This window comes from Talpa europaea, assembly GCF_964194135.1.
Source record: "Talpa europaea genome assembly, chromosome: 11".
Classification (NCBI taxonomy): Eukaryota; Metazoa; Chordata; class Mammalia; order Eulipotyphla; family Talpidae; genus Talpa; species Talpa europaea.
In genome coordinates, this window is record NC_140078.1 from 36,893,840 (window position 1) to 36,913,087 (window position 19,248).

Genomic DNA, 19,248 nt, shown 5'->3' on the forward strand with positions numbered 1-19,248 from the left:
CTGAACTCAACTTTTAGGTTCTTGGTCTGATTTAAAGTTCTCAAGACTGTTTGACATGAAAGGATTACTAGACATATTATTTACTTTTCTATTTCAGTATACTATTTTTATAAGAATTGGTTCAAACTAATGTACAGAACTTAGTATAACATCCTGTAACTATAAAATGCATATTTTTAGGCACCACGTGCTAAAATGAACCAGCAACGTTCGAGGAGGTTCAGAGCATCAAAAGAAGGAATGGAAGCCGCAGTAGAAAAGCAGCGAGTCAGGGAAGAAATACTGGCAAAAGGTAAAGAATATGCATCTTGAAATTGGACTTTTTACAAGATGAATGCAGAAATGGAAGGGTGGTAGCTTTCCTTTATGAATAGGTGATGTTTTTCATTTAATTAGAATCCCAGACTATTCAAGAAAAATTTATATTGAGAAGTAGTTTGTGGAAACTTTTACTCCCCTTAATAAACTTTATTTCCCAACTCTGTGGTCAAAAGGATATGGAAATAAAAGAAGGGAATTCTCACTGAGAGAGCAAATTGTCAACCTCTTTCAGGGCGAGTACAGCTTTCAGCTAACTTTCATCTTTCTGTAATGTAGAAATACATTAAGAGTGCTTGCTATCTCTTTTTCCTGTGGCGGCTACTAGGAAGCTGCAGTTCTATAAACATTTTTCTTAAATCAGTCTTGGTAGTTTACTTATCGCTTCCCCATAGATATGTATGGGATGAAGTCAGGACCTAAATTTACAGACTTTCACCAAGTCATAAACACTTTCAAAATAGGTTGATATAGGAGGCGCTGTACCCCCAGGGTTTCCCCAACTTTGAAAGTAGGGGTGGGGATGCAGTCATCTTTGTAGCTCACTAAAGCTTCCCAATGGGTATGTATATAGAAATTAAATTTCAGAGAGAAGAGAGGTCAAGGGATCCTGATAACCACTGAGATTGATTCTTTTCCAAGATCCCCCTGTGTGAGATAGGGTGTGATTGTAGCAGGGTGATTTGTTTGGTGTTCTGTTAACCGTAATTTATTGACTCAGGCTATTGCTCTTGGCAGTTGAGAAAGATTTTTAGAGATGTCTTCTTTCTCAAAGATGCTATGAAATGTATTTGTGTTCTGGATAGCCAAATAGTGACATAGCGGAGAAAATGGAATTTTTTTATATCCCTCTAGCTGATAATTTCATTTTTTATATAAAGCTGTGGTAAACTCAACATTTTAATTTTATTTTTCATAGACACCTTTATCTTAAGAACTGTTACCAAATTCAACTCTTGATTTGTGTGTGCACATGTACTGCTGCACAGGGCATTAGGAAGAATGTCATAATTTTTACATTATAATATAGCAAGATAGTATCTTTTATGTACCATATTGTTTGAGAGTCATGTCAAAAATTAACTTAAATTTGAGTGGAGGATTCTTTGTTTTCTTCCCCAAAGGGGGAGCATTGTTCCTCAGATGAAAATACTTCTCTTTCTTTTGTATTTGTTGTTGTTGTTGTTCTGGGTTAATATTAAGTAATTCACTTTACTTATGAGATGAAGAAAACATTGCCTCTTTTTCTCCAGGTGGCTATCTTCCTCCAGAAGAAATAAAAGAAAGATTTGATAGCAACTGTATTACACCAGTAAGTAATCTCATACTTTGCTAGCTATTGCTAACTCTTAAATGATAGGTTAATTTATTTCCTTCTATCGTTTTAGGGAACTGAGTTCATGGACAATCTTGCTAAATGCCTTCGCTATTACATAGCTGATCGTTTAAATAATGACCCTGGGTGGAAAAATTTGACAGTAAGTTTCACATTTTGGTACTTCAGAAAGATTAGGGTGATCATCTAAGACTGTACTTTGATCTGACTGATACTATTTGTCCTTTTTCCCCCCATAAAATAGTAGTTGACTGTCAGAGGAAAGAGAAGATTCCAGGATTATTAGAAATGGGGTAGCTTGCATGCTCCAGTTTTAGACAGCGGAATTTTCTTTCAACGCCAATTTTTCCTCTTACCATTGCTATAAAGCCATAAAATGGGACTTCGGGTTTTTAAAATGTATATATGAGAAGGTAATTTTTAAATGAAAGTTTCTGTCAGTAGAAATCAAAATAAAGCAATATTAAAGTTGTGGGGCTCCCTTTAAAGTATGGCTGTGTCCTGCTAAGTATGTAAGTAAAATCTAAACAAACTTTTATGTAATTTTAGGTCCTTAAGCTTGTTTTCCTATTAATTGAAAATTGTATTTAATGGGTGTCTTTTATTCACTACCCCTGGAGCTTATATGGGTAGCAGTGAGAATAGTTGAAACTTGTGAACTGTTTTTCTAATGACTAAGGCTGACCCAGACATTACATTTTTTATATTCCATGTAGTAAATTAATCGTGGAATGGTTTTTCTATTTAGCGTGTGTGCTCAGGCACATACACACCCCTTATTAAGAATTTCCAATTAATAAGACTTAATAGAATTACTTTAGTTTATTTTCAGATATTCACTTTTGTTGATTTTCATGCTAGAAAATTGGGATTGAGCTGAAAGTGTTGAAACTTTTTTATAGGTTATTTTATCTGATGCTAGTGCTCCTGGAGAAGGAGAACATAAAATCATGGATTACATTAGAAGACAAAGAGGTAAAAATCTCTTGTAAATGGTTGATTATAGTATTCCACCCTTGTCCGCAGGAGAGACTTTTCTAAGGCCCCCAGTGGCTACTTGAAACTGTAGATAGTACTTAACTCTATATACACCATGTTTTTTCCTGTACATAATAACCTATGATAAAGTTTGATATATAAACTGGGCACAGTAAGAGATTAGCAGCAATAACTAATAATAAAATAGAATAGAACAATTTTGTAACAGTTTACTACAGTAAAAATTATGTGAATGAGCTCTCTCAAAACTCTTTTCTGTGCATTATATTTTTGGACTGTGGTTGACCACAGAAAACTGAAACTATGGAAAGTGAAACCATGAATTATGAGGGATGACTTATTCTACTTAAAAAAAAAAAGCCATGTGTAGAAGATATTTAGCAAATGTGATATTCCTGTGATTCTCCCTCTCCTCTCTCTCTCTCTCTCTCTCTCTCTATCTCTCTCTCTCTCTCTCTATATATATATATAAATACAAATACATTTCTCCCCTGTTTAGCTCAACCTAACCATGATCCAAACACTCATCATTGCTTATGTGGAGCAGATGGTAAGTTTTTTTGGAATCTGATTCTCTTGTTTTAAACCATAGCAAATCAATGGGTTGGTGTGTTGTAATGGATTTGTCATCATTGGCTGAAAATTATAAAATACCTTGCTTATTTCATGTTAAGGTGGAACTAGTGTTGAGTTGTTTAAGCTATGATCGTGTTCACCCATCTTGAATTTTCTAAAAATTTTCAACCTTTTAATACTGCTGCACATACCTTGAAAATGGAAAATTTCTTGTCTGGATTCCCAAGCAGTAGTCTGTATTCTTAGTTCATGTATCTGGAACACGTTGTTGGCTGAGAACCGCTAGGGCGTTTTAGGCTTTTTGGCTTTGCTGCTGCTACTCTATGTTCATTTGGGCTTTTCTTTGCATTTGTGCCTCATGTTAAAGTCATGTCTATGTCTTTAGTTATGGTAAGGATCTTCTCAAAGTGCTCACTGTTCAGTGTTTTGTCCTTGTTGATTGATAGCTGATCTCATTATGCTCGGCCTTGCTACACACGAACCCAACTTTACCATTATTAGAGAAGAATTCAAACCAAACAAACCCAAACCATGTGGTCTTTGTAATCAGTTTGGACATGAGGTCAAGGACTGTGAAGGTTTGCCAAGAGAAAAGAAGGGAAAGGTAAGAACTTTGAGATGATAGTAGCTGCCTCATTTTTTAAAATTTATTCTTTTTATTGTGATAAAATGTACGAAATATACAATTTTTATCATTTTTAAATTCAGTGGTATTAAGTATACTTAGGCTGCCTTATTTTTGAAATGGATAAAGAGAAGACTGATTAGATTGTATCCATGCACTCTGTTAACCCTCAGAGAGATGTATCTTTTACAGTGCTTTAAAACAAATACGCATTCAGAAGCATGCACACACTCAATTTTTTTTGTGCTCTTCACTTTTTCTAACATAACTTACCTTTATGAGGCTCAGGTGACATAGGTAATAATGCCCATTGAACATGATTTGTTTGTAGAAGTTATTTGTTTTAAATGGTTATTTTTAAAAGGAACTACTAATCAAATATTTTAAGTTTCTTGATACTTCTAATTACTCCTAGTTTCTGTATATTTTGGGCTCATTTGATTATAGCCAGTCCCCTTTGAAGAAGTTTCTATCTGTTTTAAGATTATGGTGCCTCTTTAAAAGAAATGTTGGGGGGGGGGGGAAAGCACGTAAGAAATAACACTATATGATTTCATATTTGTAACAAATAAATATTTGTGTTTCAGCATATATCTTCACAGAGAAGGCTGTAGGTCCATCTGCATCACAAATTGTTAATATTAGTTGGATTGTAGGTCAGAGGTTGGCAAACCATGGCACTCTGGATTTCACCAATGAACTAAGAATGTTATTTACATTTTTAAAGGGTTATAAAAACAATAAAACTTGAGACTATGTATCGGGACTATATTTGTCCTTCATATCCTAAAATAGTTACTATCTGACCCTTTGCAAAAAAATGGATTATTTGGTGCTTTTATTTTTATTGGTGGCTTATTTTTAAAATGTTTTGGTTAGGTTCCTTTTAATTTAATACATATAACACTAAAATGGATCGTCCGTTAGAAAAAACCATGTTTGTTTGCTTGGGAAAAAATACAGGGTTAGAGTAGACTTGTTTAATCTGTTCTTTCTTGCAGCATGATGAACTTGCAGATAGTCTTCCTTGTGCTGAAGGAGAGTTCATCTTCCTTCGTCTTAACGTTCTCCGTGAGGTATGTGGCAGTGACATAAGAATTGGCACTCTAGGGCCTTCACTAGTGGCGCAGGTGGTTGAGTGCTGCGCTGTGAAGCTGTCCACAGCCTCTACAGCGTCGGTTTGATCCCATCCCGGCCTGCTGGCGAGGGTCCCACAGGGCGCAGCAGACCTCTCCTGTCTCACCTGCTGCTCCCTCAGCAGTGTATTTCATCAGTCTGCCTGTTCTGCTCTCCGTTCTGTCTCTGGTGAATCCTCTCACCCTCCCACGCATCTGGCCTGTACCCTGGTTCTTGTATAAATAAATAAATAAATCTTTTTTTCTTAAAGGTGTAAAATAAAACACACAAAATAAAAAAAAAAAAGAATTGGCATTCTAAAGCAGGTTGCCTTCTAACAGTTTTAATGACAAAGTTCTTTTTTGGTTGTAGTATTTGGAAAGAGAACTCACCATGGCCAGCCTGCCATTCACATTTGATATTGAGAGGAGCATTGATGACTGGGTCTTCATGTGCTTCTTTGTGGGAAATGACTTCCTTCCTCACCTGCCATCATTAGAGATTAGGTATGTCTGTTTGTGTGGGTTTTTAAACTGCAGTTTGAGCCTTCTTGCCTTTATAGTGCATACTGGTCCTAATGCATAATGTTTGTTTCCCGTTGGCAGGGAAGGTGCAATTGACCGCTTGGTTAACATATACAAAAATGTGGTACACAAAACTGGGGTAAGTTCACTCTTAAATAATTTCAAAACAAAAGTACTTGCTTTTAAAAGAAGATCATTTTACATGTATTTTATCACTTACAGGGTTACCTTACAGAAAGTGGTTATGTCAATCTGCAAAGAGTACAGATGATCATGTTAGCAGTTGGTGAAGTTGAGGATAGCATTTTTAAAAAGAGAAAGGATGATGAGGTAAAGTGTTTCTATTGCAGTAGCTAAATTGCTCCTGTCTCTAATAGGCTATGATGATCCTGTGATTGTAATTTTAATCTCTTTGAGTGTGTTGTTATATTGTTATAGTGTATCACACATCAATGTAATCGTGAGTGGTCAGTGCTTTGATTATTTTATAAAGGGTGTGATGCTTTGTGGTACTATATTGCACATTGTTTGAGTTGCATTGTATTTTTTTCTCCACAACTTCAATTAAGTTATAAATTCAAATACTGTCTAATAGGATATAAGAAAGTTTCAAGGCTAAAAGAATGTGCTGGGATTGAGCTATGTTGCCTCCATGTTTTATTTGAAATACTTATGTTTCAGAAGACAGGTTAAGTTCTAGAAACTTGTACTTTGTAGGGGACCTGGGTTAGATTGCATCAGCAAGGGCAAAGGCTTGCAACTTGAGTAAGGCACTTAAACATAAAAGATGTAACATAAAAATGTTTAAAAAAAATTAAAAAAAGGTAACACATCTCTTGAAAATTGATTACATACTATAGGGTGAGTGATTGGGTGAGAAGCCCAGTGATTGGGTGAATGATTGGGTAGTTGGAAGTTTCCTGGTTCAATTCACTGATATTGCAGCAGTGGGGGTAGAACAAGTTAGGGTAGAGACAAGGTAGAAATTGAGTTCTGTTTTGTAGATACTGAGTTTGAGGGGCCACAGTACAGAAAAGTCCTTGAACAGTTTGATGGAGGGGTGTAAAACTCAAGGTAGAAGTCTTTTGAAAGGAGATTTGAGAACCATTAGCAGTTGGGAAATACTTCAAGTCATGACTGTGAACTTGAAATCCCTTACAACTTGTGTGAGGTCAGAGCACCTCCCATAGGAGCTTCATTGTGTGGACTTTGAAAGAGATAGAGACCATTTTAGAGAGGTGGAGGAAATCCGTAAGAGAGGAGAAGCTGTTGATGCTGCCTGAGATGTCAGAGCAAGATGGACAAATACCTGCAGCCAAGGTTTCAGAGGCCCTTGGGAGGTGCAGTAATGGAGAGGCAGCATGCTGGAGGCAGAGTGGGTTAAAGGGTGATTGTGGGGGAGTAGCAGGAAAGGCAAACCATTGTTACAAAAATAGCTTCTTAGAGAGAAAAGGAAGTCCTTTCAGAAATTTATTTTGTAAAAAGTCGTATGGCTATTTTGAATAAATAGCACCATAATATTGCTACATTGCTTAATTAACAGATTAAAACATGTCACTCTGTTTGACAGGAGTGTGTATTTTCTTCAACTTTGTATACTACTAATTTATAGCTAATGAACTTTTTTTTTTAGAGCTTAGGAAACTATTTCATATAACAGAGTGAATTGACTGTACGCATTAGCCTTTGGTATTTGTCAGTCTTCTGTGATGGCAAAATTTTTTCACAGGTAAAATTCAGATAACAGAACTAATTTTGGAGTATCAAATGTCTGCCAGAACAGCCATTTTTTAAGTAAGTCTCCAACAATTATATGACCTGCTGCCATTTATACTTAAGAAAGAATTATATTTACTGTGTACTGCTTGGTGTAAACACTTCACATTAAAGCAATCCTTTGTGACTTTAGCAGATTCTGTACCATTAGCTATTGGGGCTAGTCGATATTAGAGAAACCATGTATAGGATTTGGTAGATAACATTGTGCCTCAGGTTTAAGTAAATGGTTTCCATTTGGCCAGATGGAGAGGGTTTTTTTAACGCTTTGGATCTTTTTTGTTATTCCTGACTTTGGGGTGAAATCCTTCAACATGATTGGGCCTGGGGGAAATTTTTGAACCCTCAGAAATTTAAGATAAAATTATCTAGGTGTATTTTCCTGAATAATATGTTGATAGCTTTTGACAAAACTCCAAAGAAGTTCATAGCACGCAAAAGATTAAACATCAGTAAGGCCATACAGGTTTTTCTTTTTGCTTATTTGTGACTAGCACCTTTAGGTATAGGTGTTTAACTAGCAGAATAGGTAGAAAAGGGATACATCAATATTTATCATTAAAATCGAGGAGTTAGGCCAGACACAATGCCTTTTATTTTATGAGCATTGATGTTTGCCTTTTGTCTTACAAATATTTATTAAGTGTTTACCATGTGCCAGATAGTTTTGAGTGTTACTGATACAACAAAAACAGAACAAATAAAAATTCCTGGTATCATAGAACTTACATTCTTCTAGGGGAGATGGATATTAAATACAAAAACTTAGTATATTAAAGAGTGGTAAGTGTTGTGAAGTAAACTACAGTAGTGAGTTAATGTCTAGGAAGATGGAGATGGGGAGGTTGCAGTTCTAGGAAAGGTTACTAGAGAAGGCCTCTGACAGATGACTGAGGAAAGACCTGAAAGATGTGATTGAGTGAACCATGCAGATGCTTAGAGGAAGAGCATTTCAGACACAGGAAATATTCAGTGGAAAGACTCTAGGGTAAGAGCATACTCAGGACGTTTAAGAACGGCAAGGAGTCAGTGTGGCAGGAACAGAGCAAGCAGAAGAAAGGTAGTGGGATAAGAAGTCAGAAAGATGATAGGAGGGAGAGACCTGCTCACACCCTGTAGGTCATTGTAGGGATTTTAGTTTTCATTCTGCGTCAATGGAAGAAGAGACCATGTCTGACATATTATTAAAAAGATCCCTCGGTAGCCATATGCAGGCTGTCTGGAGGTAAAGATATAAGCTGTGAACCTAATTAAAAGGCTCTTTTGCTGTAATCTAAGGGAGCTAGCATGGTAGCAGTAGAGATAAGAGGTAATTAGATTTTGAACATATTTTGGAGGTAGAACCAGTAAGATTGGCTAATGGATTAAATGTGTGGTGTGAAAGAAGAAATTGTGTCAATAATGATTCCATGGTATTTGTCTGAGCACTTGTAAAATTGAGCAACAGCATTGAGCTAGACTGGGAGGTACAAAGGTGAAGGTGGGGATGCCATTTTGGACCAGTTGTTTGAGATATCCCAATGAAGATGTTGAGTAGGAGGAGGTCCAGATTGGAGCCATGGTAGTAGATATTTACTCCCATGAAAGTAGGAGGGAGAGTTCCAAGTTTTGGGCCCATGGGGACACCAACATTAAAAGGTTAAGGGGTTGTTTGCATGTAGCCAGAGAGAGAAGAGAACCAGGTGAGTGTAGTATCGTGGAAACTAAAGAGCATGATTCAAGAAGCAAAGAGTCATGGTCAGATAAGGACTGGAAACTTACTGCAGGTCATTGGTGACCTAGATAAGGGATATTTCTTTAAAAATTAGGGGGCCAAAAATCTTGATTAAAGAAATTGGTGTTTTTCATGTCTTTGGGAGGTTTTAAGGTAGAGTGTCACTATGAATGTAACATTCAGCTCCTCTCCTGGCAGAGAGCACACATTGCATATCTCATTAAGAAATTATATTGCAGTTGACAATACTGACTTGAAAGGAATAGAAACAGAACTAGTAAGGTTGTGATCAATATAGTACCTGCTGGCCCCTGCTTTAAGCCACAGCAGCAGCAATATTCACCTTAGCTATCTTTTCAGGCCTTAATACTCATAGAAACTTGGACATGTGAGGAATTCTTTCTCAGGCAAAGGATGCTTTTCAATGCTCCCAAATAGTGAGGAGCAAGATCAACCCCAAGTTTTGTTCATTTGAAAACCATGGCTACATTTTGACAATGAGTGGAGGGGAAGAATTAGTTCAGACTGGACCCTTTTCCTGTCAATTAAAATGTTCCAGAATAAGTGGTATATACATATACATAGACATTTCTTACATTTGATTGCTTTTTTTTGTAATTTGGGAGCGGGTTGGGGAGGGCTTGCATAGAACCCACTTCTCTCCCTACCCTCTGTGTGTCCATGTTACATAGTTAGGAACTGGCAAGAGCTTTTTTGGTAATAAAAGGTTGTTTTGTTGGTTTTTTTAAATTGACATTTCGGTTATTGACTGTATTCAGCTACAACGTAAAACTTAATTTTCTTACTTACTTGTCTCTTCCCTAAATTGAAGCTTACTCACTCTAGGGTGAAACCAAAGGTCTTTTTCATGACTCTACATTCTCTCCTGAAGTGATATCAAAAATTATGTGGGAAAAAACCAAAATGAACGATTAAATTGTGTCGAAACTCATTTTAGAAAGCTCTCTGTCGAAAGCTCTGATAAGCAACATTTTGTGTACAATATCCATTGGCTAGTTTAATTATATAACTAAGTTTCTGGGGTCTTCCTTTAAAACTTAAATTGTTTCCTGAATCATTCCTGGTAATGTTTAACTTACATTTTGTGTAATTATTTGACAGAATATGTGGATTTTATACTTTTAGGACAGTTTTAGAAGACGACAGAAAGAAAAAAGAAAGAGAATGAAGGTGAGTTTTAATTAATTTTGTAAGATTAACAATAATGTAGGTTTATTTAGGAGGAAGATGTTTATTACAGTTGCTTTGTTCTGTATTTGGTAGGGACATAATGTCTACCCAGCAGCCTTTTACCTGCAGAAAGAATGCTGGTGTCAATTTCAAAGAAATCCTTTCTGAGCTTTGGATTCTGAGAGGATATCATTGATGGGCAGGCATCACTTAGCTATCTGAATTTTTTCAACAGTCTTATCTTGTTTTTATAATAAAATGTCAACCTTTTATATCATCTTGAAAGCTACTACATTCTTATTTCTTCCTACATTTTTGTCAGGTTAATTATTCTAGAATATGATACTAGAAACTTAGTTGTTTCTTTATTCAGATCCTGACTCCTTACCGCTGACTCCTTAGTCCCCTTAGAATCTAATTCTTAGTCTGACATGCAGTGTATACTATGATCTTTCCAAGTTCTAACTGCCCGGCTTTTCCCCTGCCGTTTCTAAAGATATCATGTCCCTCCTAACTCAAAGTGTCTTCGTTGTCACCTCCAAATGGATTTCTCACTAGCGCCTCTTTCCCATCTTACTTTTTCCTTTCCATACAGTCTTGTTTCTGCTGATGTCCTCTTGAGTAATCCTTTTCTTGAAATCTGTTGTTTCTTGCTTGTAATATCTGTTTCCTCACTTGATTGAGTAATGCCTTTATAGTCAATTTCTTGAGTTCTTGTTTTTCTTGTGTTTTCTGGATTTTAAACACATAGAGTTTAGCAACCACCTTTTATTATTATATTTTGTTAGAATTAAGCAATTTCAAGAACCTGGAAGGGAGAAAAGTAGTTACTTACTGCTACCAGCAACTTCAAGATCACTAAATTAGAAGGAACAATTTTGATTTCTACCATATATTATTCTTTCAAACAATATCTGCTAAAAAAATGTTTTCTCATTCACCTACAACTGTCACCTATTGTAGCTGTAATCATAACTGATTAATTAGAAATAGTGAAATTCTAGCACATTGAAGGGTTAATGAAAGGTCTATTTCATAAGTGTAAATCAAATTCTTGACTTTTTTTTTTTTTTTTGCCATAGTAGTAGTTTCATTGTTTTACCTAAATTATTTTTCCCAATAGTAGTTAATATATTTATTTGGCTGAAGTTGTGTTTTGACTATAGTCTGAAATTATAAATAAACAGAACAGATTAGATTAGTAAGACTTGAATAGGTTTTATGTGTCATAACAGTGTATTCATCACATGTATTTTTAGACCAGAGTTAGTAGGTATTAAAGGCTATTGTTTGCAGTTTAAGTTACTGTCTCATCATAGTGGAGACACCCCTGTAATGCTGATGGAAATTTATTTGTTTTTTTAAGTGCTTACACCATTGCCCTCTTTTTCCTGTCATTTTACGGTGTTGTGATTTAATTTTAATTTTCTGTATTCATTTCTGTTTGTTAGAGAGATCAGCCAGCTTTCACTCCTGGTGGATTATTAACCCCTCATGCTTTGGGTTTAAGAAATTCACCCAGTTCTCAAGTAGCCAGTAATCCAAGACAAGCAGCCTATGAAATGAGGATGCAGAATAACTCTGTAAGTGACTTACTTTTATCTAGCATTGAAGAATAATGACTATCCAATGCCTATTGTAGTTGTGTGTGAATTTTATCACTTAGCCTGGAGTTGTTTTGTTTATAGGATTCTGAACTTCTTTTGCCTTAACATATTTTAAATTTCCCAGAGTATACAGGTAAATATAGACAACTGAGGGGCTGCAATGTTCCTGTAATGTAAATGGACCATGGCGCTTCTCCTTTTTTCCAAAGGTGCTCGGTGGTGATGGTACTAGAAGCATGAGGGGAGCATCTTACTCTCATAAGTAGGCAAGAAAAGAGAGTGGGTTTTGTTGCCTTATTTCCCTTTTCCTTCCAGGCATCAGTTATGGGCATTTTACAGAATAATGTTCCTTAATCTATCAAATACAGGTACTTCTTGCTGCCCAGACTCTTACTTTTCAGTTCAATATGTTTTTGCATTGCGGCATCTCTACTTTGGATTTTTATAATCCAGGCTGCAGAAGAAAATCTAAATCAATAGCAAGACTGTATATACTCTATCCAGTAGCTTCCTTGTGTAATCATAGAAAACCATTAGCTCAAAGCACATGGCAGAGCAGGGGTCGGGGGGAGACACAAAAGGAAATTTTGTGTTCACAGACAGCAGATAATTAAAGCTGTTGCTTATTCAGGCTAGTGGGCTTGGGCAAAAGAGTAGTTGAAGGAAAAAGATATTCTATAAGGTTTGGGTTCTTACATGAACCTTTGTGGTTTATCTAAGGGAGTTGCATAAGTTTGGATATTTAAATTTTGTTATTCTAATCATTATCCTATTGAATTTCATAGTACAGGGCAACCTTATTGTGGAAATTTTGCTATATCTGAAGACTGATACACATTTATTATTTCTGTTGTGGGGGAGAGAAATTTCCTCCTACTCAGTTCTTCTCAGGGTGGTCAGTAATCAAATTAATGTTAGATAGATTAGTAGAAAAACCTAAATTTAATTTTGTATGTATGGGGGAATCCACATAGACATGGGGGTTCTGAGGACAGAAAGGTAAAGTAAGGGTGTACATGCCATTCTGAGCTGGGAATGGAATAAGGACCTATGGCTTTCATGGAGCAAAGGAAGATGATTTGCATAATGAAAAGAAGAGCAGATGTTCAATAATTAGATGTTTTCCCTGTCATGTAGATAGGTTATGCAGCTAGAAAGGTTATTTCCTAATTCTTTGGAAGACCCCGAGGACATTTTTCTAGTAGTTAAGGAAGTAATAAAGGGTTCTCTTGAGCCTGCAGAGCCACAGTTGATTACAGCTCTGAATAATCCTCATGACAAAGTGGAAGGTGTTATGGAGGGCTTTCTGAGCCTTTTTACCCTAATTTCAGACCTAGAAATATTAGGAGTTTAGATTTGGAATTTGAGAACTGAGATTTGCATCTCCTGAGAGAAGGAGCCTACATTTCTGTTGTGTTTTTGTTCTCTTTGATTTTGTTTTCTTATTCCTTATACTATTAGTCAGAGAGAGGGGTTAAATGAGTCACTTGAATGTAACAGAAAAAGTTGTTGTCTTTGGTTAAGATTATACCGTAGTAACTGAAGTCCTCAGAATGGAACTGAGAGGGGATGATGTTTTCAAACACCACGTTGATGTTAGAATGCTTTTTTCCTCATCTCAGAGAGAGATTGGTTTAAACTTTGCCAGCTATGATTGCTTTGAGAAGAATCTCAATATTTAGGCTCCACATAACTAGACTCACGTTCGATTAATAACACATGCCATGAGAGTAGGAGCAGGAAGATTGGTAATTAGGTTGCTTATTTGATCCTCCCTTAATTCCTCTTGACAAAATTATTTCTATGGGAATCTTTGTATAGAAGGATATCTGCAACCATTCTCAACTTAATAGTTGTCTGCTTGTAAAAAACAGTTTAAAAAAAAGAAATTTGAATGAATTGGTATGACTCCAGTGTTCAAGAAAGAATACTTTTGTTGGTTAGAGACAGAGCAGAAAAGAGAACAGTGGAGACTTTAAGGAGCAAACAGTTTTTTAAACTTTTGAACATATATTATTTTTGTTATCTTATGATAGAGACCATAGCATGTTTGTCAGTTTGGGAGAGTTTTTTTTATGCAGCTTCTCTGCACTTAAATGATTGATGGAAATATCATACAATTTTAAGCAATAATAATGATTCACTTACTGACTGAATGGTTAACCACCGATGTCCCAGGCAGGCAGCAGTCTGTTGCTTTTTCACATATACTGTTTTATTTTATCCTTCTAATAACCTGTAAAAAGAGAATATGATTGCCATTTCCGATTGATGTTGGGGCTGACAGAAGCTAAATAAATTGCCCAAGGCCACATAGCCATTCATTGAAGGTTGGATTTGGTGTTTCAAGCCCAAATCTCATTTTCCAAGTACAATAGTGTTTTCTTGGGTGGGGGGGGAACTTTTTGAAACAATATTGCCCATACATTATAATGAATGAAGTTGATATACATAATTAAAAGGAAACTGTTCTAAGCTCTATAAGAAATATAATTTTGTTTTGTTGTAACTTCTTGTTAACACCTTCTTACTAAGGTTTTATTTTAAAGTATCATTAAAATAGCCACCTAAGTGCACAGTTAAAAAATACTCAATTTCTCAAAATATCTAATATATACTGTGAATAGCAGAAGGTACACTTTACCATGAAAAACTTTTTGCTATTTTTATTTTTGGTCATTAACATAAAACTAAGGTTGAAAAAGGTTTTATTTTCTTTTTAAATTAAGTAATAAAATATAGATTCAAATACAAAGTATAGTATTGAGTTAGATATAAAAGGAATATAATATTGAAATTAAAATGATAGCTAAGTCTGTGAAATAGTAATAAAATATTCATTTTCCTAAGATGACTAGTAGATTTTTATTTGTATATTGAATTTTAAAACAGTACATTTAAAATAATTTGACAGTTACTTAATAGTCTCCTTAAACTGTTACTTTTTGAAGTAGTTGTGCTAGGTTGAACATTTTTATTTACCTTCATTTTCCTCAGTATTAACTCATGTATTCAGTAATGTAATTTTTTCCCTTACAACTTTGCTGTTTGATTTCATGGAAAGTCATTGTAAATTCATAACACAAGGAAACCACCAAAGGAAAATAAAGCATTCAAGTCCTGTGATTTTAAAAAACATAAAATTAAATTTTTCTTTATCTGTTTAAACAGTTTTTACCCAGTTAATTTTTACCTAGTTAAAAATTATTTTGAGGTCAAGCACAGATGCTTAGTGTACTATTAATTACTTTTTTGAGGGGAGTTGAAATAGACCAAGATCAATCTTTGTACTTTCTAAATATATTTATCATGTCTATTTAACAGCCTTTTAAAAATGTATTACTGTGAAGCATGGTGATAGTAATGGTTGTGTTCAGCTTTTTATGTGAAATGAATAATTAAGTTCTTCCTCTGTAATATAATTGTTTGCAGAGTCCTTCAGTGTCTCCTAATACAAGTTTCACTTCTGATGGCTCCCCATCTCCAATAGGAGGAATTAAACGAAAAGCAGAAGACAGTGACAGTGAACCTGAGCCAGAGGATAACGTCAGGTGAAGCCATTTTTTGGTAGCACTTTGTTAGCAAATTGCTGAAATAGATGCGGTCTAATTAATGCTATTTAGCTTAGAGCAGCAGTGCCTTCAAATGCTTGCCTGTGATCTTTTTATCCACTAGTAATTAATGTGGAGAGTTAGAATAGTCAGTAAATTCCAGTGAGATGTATAAGCTATAGCTGTTAAACCTAAGTATCTAGATTAGTATGCGTGCAGGTTTTTGTCCTCCAAGCCACTTTTCCCTCTGAGACCAGGCACTAGATGGGCTAGACAGGAGGTGTTTAGCTCTGACTATGTGATCTGAATGTTACTGTTTTGAGATTAAATTTTCAAGCTGCTTAACCCAGAAAGTTCAGTTACACTTGGATACTTAATATAGTTTGCTTTAATCTTCTCAATTGAAAGGCTTTTCCATAAAATGAAATATGCAATAGTCATTCAGTTAAGCAATAAAGATGTATAATTTTAAAAATCTTGTGTATGCACAATACTTTTTGTGACAAAGAAGGTTCCCTTTAGCTGTATATTTAAAATTTGTATCAGGAAGCTTTTATTCTTTAATTTATCTAGACATTTGAGATCATTGTGAAATTAACGGCCTCTTGTGCTTAAAAAAAAAAAATCCAGACTTGAACTCTGGGCTGCAAGTACAAAAGACCCACAATCTCAGTAATTGTAACTCATTAAGAATTGGACGAAATGATGTAATTCAGATTTAAACAATAGTGATCCACAGCTCATGTTTCCTTTACAGGACACGGGTGATTTGTATTTGTGATTAGAAACTTAACCAGTAACATGTATAGCTCTGTATTTCCCAACATTAACATCCTCATGTAAGATTTTGAGATCTGTGATGACTTTTGAGTGACCATTTACCTGATCTGAGTTTTTGTCCTGTGCTACTGTAGCTCTAGATTTTCTCTTTAGAGTATGCTTTTGTTTCACTATGTTGTAATCATGATCAGAACTTGGTAGGTTCTGTTGATTTATTTAGTGCTTTTATTTTTTGAGATTGGTGTTGAGGCTAATCATGGTAGAAATGCTTCTATCAAGAAGCGTTTGGATTCGTAACATTTGCTACATTAATATTTTCTGTAAAATATAGATAATCTATAATATCTATGAATAATATGGGATCGAGAGGATATTTCTCCTAATTGATGTTCTGTGACTCCTTTGTGTGAGTGTGTGTTGGGGGGGTGGTGATTAAAATTGGTATGGTGTATTCTGAAACATGACTGCAATTAATTTGTAAGAAGCAGGCGCATAGTAGAAAATAGCCTTTAATGGAGAATCATATTGGTATTCTTGAGCTGTCCTGATTAATTTAGTGTTCTTTGACTTACTTGTGTTCCTTCAATAAAATGTTTAAATCTTTTAGAGAACAAGGAGTACTTTTTTAAAACATGTACTTTGAGTGAAAATGTGATTTGTTACATTGTGTTTTCAGTAATTAATGATAATTTCTTGAATTGATTGATTGCTTCTGAATTTTATCAAAACGTGCAAGTATACCTGTGCGTGTGACCTTAAACTAACAACTCTTAGCTGAGAGGTTAGAGAGACTAGTTACACACATAATTTCTGCCTGGTTCCTAGGTTGTTCTTTGATAAACTATTTTTACCCTTTAAAAAATTACCCATGCAAGTCTTTTCTAAAAGAGCAATTGTTTTTCTTTGAATAGTATAGATATAGAATTACCTGTTTAACAAACTAAGGAACTTGTATAAAATACCTTAAGTATTTGAATCTTAAAATGTGGTTTTAGAAATGTTCCATGTTTAAACAACATGTAAAACATCACTAATGTTTGAACAAACAAGTCGTCTATATTAATAAGTGATTATCATTTTTTAAATGTAGTTTTATAATGGTTTTAATAGAATCAGTGTTTGGGTTTTTGGTGTTTGTCTAAGTTGATAATAAATACTGTGAAAGTGAACTTTTTAGAAAAAATTAAGTGAAACTAGGTTAACATTGATATTTAACTCATTTACATTTCACCTGGATATTAATTTGGGTTATAAATTAGTAGACAATTGCTGAAAGTGTTCTAATTCAACATAAACTGGTTTTGCCTGGTTTTTAGGTTGTGGGAAGCTGGTTGGAAGCAGCGGTACTACAAGAACAAATTTGATGTTGACGCAGCTGATGAGAAATTCCGCCGTAAAGTTGTACAGTCTTATGTTGAAGGGCTCTGCTGGGTTCTTCGATATTATTACCAGGTACAAGAATGACTAGTCTCCGCTACATCTCTAGCTAATAATTTTAGGAAGGTAGTAATTTCTATAATAATACATATTATTGAGGTATATTGAAATTAAACCCAGACTTATTTTAAAAAGCTTCCTATTTAGAAATTCATTACCTTAAAAAATATCTTTTGTAAAGCCTTTAAAGCTCCCTAGGTATTACTTTATAAACAAAGTTATTGTGTGTTATGTTAAAGAATTTTAGCATCAAGTAATGTGTGTCTTTAAAAATGATTAAAAGTTTAGTTTTTTTAATTGGAATTAAAAAATAACTGAGTAACTAATAAGTAGTCACTAGATGAACAAAAGACAAAGCCTAGAAAATACTAGTAGGAATTTGAAAGAAATTTAAATGATTCTCTTCCTTCCATAGTGTAGTGATGTTACATGAAGTACATTCTAATTGAAGTAATCTGTGTCTGACTTAAAGCTTTTTGATAATTGAGATATACCAGATTGATGAGAGATTAGGTAGACATATTAGGGATTATAACACTAATAGTTAATATTGGGTTTCGTGCTCAGAGAGTGAAGCAAGCTAGATTTGGTGTGACCTGGGAATAGAGGAAGATGGTCAGTAAGTAGAAAGTAATTTAATGCACAAAGAATTGACTAAATATTCTACTTTCATTCTATTCTATTTCATTTTCCCTCTCAGCATTTTAATTCATAGGCACAAAGTCAAAATACAGTTCTGTAACACTTCCATGAGTGTTATATAACTTGCTTTTGTTTTGTTTTTGGTATGTTAAGTCTTTATCATGAAAATGTAATAGGGAATTATAAAAAGAACTTCTGTTTCAGTCACTATTCTGATTATATCCCTTATCCATGTATATGCTGAGTAACTGTTATTTGCAATTTTTCTTTATTTGGTGGTAATAGCTTGAGAGTTGAAAGAAAATGTCACCAAACACATTTTAAGAATAAAAATCTTCACTAGATGTTTTTGTGAATAGGTATCAACTACCCACTTTTAAAGATGCTTTGCAGTGTATTTTTTAAATCAAGGAACCCATTAATGTGAAATTAAAAGTTCAGATCTAATCCAAACCACTTGGGAGACTTGTGGAAAAAATTAATATATGGAATGTGTACCAAAAGTCCTGTGTTTCATAAATAGAACATTACAGGTTATTAGTCTCATTTGTGTGTGTGTTATGGTGCCATCATTTACACAGACTTTTGTTTTGTTTGTTTTTAATGATTCTAGGGCTGTGCTTCCTGGAAATGGTATTATCCATTCCACTATGCACCATTTGCTTCAGACTTTGAAGGTATTGCAGACATGCCTTCTGATTTTGAGAAGGGTACTAAACCGGTAAGCATGATCATTTCATGCCTTAAAATTCATAGTTTGGCTTAGATGAAAATTATATATTTATATATATATTTTTTCCTTTCTTATAGTTTAAACCATTGGAACAACTTATGGGAGTTTTCCCAGCTGCAAGTGGTAATTTTCTACCTCCATCTTGGCGAAAGCTCATGAGTGATCCTGTGAGTCTCCAAGTATTTTGAATGTGTTGGTAACTAATATGTTATACATTTTACCAATATTAGTCATGATTACTTTTGCATTTCATAGTTAAAACAGTGGTGTGTAGAACCAAAGTTAAAGTATTTGAGTTCTTCTGTATGTTTTTTACTACTTTC

At 34.7% G+C, this 19,248-nt stretch overlaps 1 protein-coding gene across 2 annotated transcripts in view; it reads left to right on the top strand.

The window, feature by feature from the left end:
• Positions 1-19,248, top strand: part of XRN2 (5'-3' exoribonuclease 2) — a gene marked incomplete at both ends in the record, with an annotated part of 80,914 nt that overhangs the window by 17,940 nt on the left and 43,726 nt on the right. The window contains 16 exons of one of the 2 annotated variants that reach the window (XM_084247190.1): positions 181-292; positions 1,572-1,630; positions 1,707-1,796; positions 2,557-2,629; positions 3,153-3,203; positions 3,676-3,833; positions 4,856-4,930; positions 5,343-5,476; positions 5,576-5,633; positions 5,717-5,824; positions 10,131-10,175; positions 11,627-11,758; positions 15,215-15,333; positions 17,430-17,565; positions 18,806-18,913; positions 19,003-19,092. In XM_084247190.1, coding sequence (XP_084103316.1) covers positions 181-292; positions 1,572-1,630; positions 1,707-1,796; positions 2,557-2,629; positions 3,153-3,203; positions 3,676-3,833; positions 4,856-4,930; positions 5,343-5,476; positions 5,576-5,633; positions 5,717-5,824; positions 10,131-10,175; positions 11,627-11,758; positions 15,215-15,333; positions 17,430-17,565; positions 18,806-18,913; positions 19,003-19,092 — 1,548 coding nt within the window. Of the gene's footprint in view, positions 1-180; positions 293-1,571; positions 1,631-1,706; positions 1,797-2,556; positions 2,630-3,152; positions 3,204-3,675; positions 3,834-4,855; positions 4,931-5,342; positions 5,477-5,575; positions 5,634-5,716; positions 5,825-10,130; positions 10,176-11,626; positions 11,759-15,214; positions 15,334-17,429; positions 17,566-18,805; positions 18,914-19,002; positions 19,093-19,248 lie in introns of those variants that run through there. The other variant, XM_084247191.1, reaches the window with a different exon arrangement.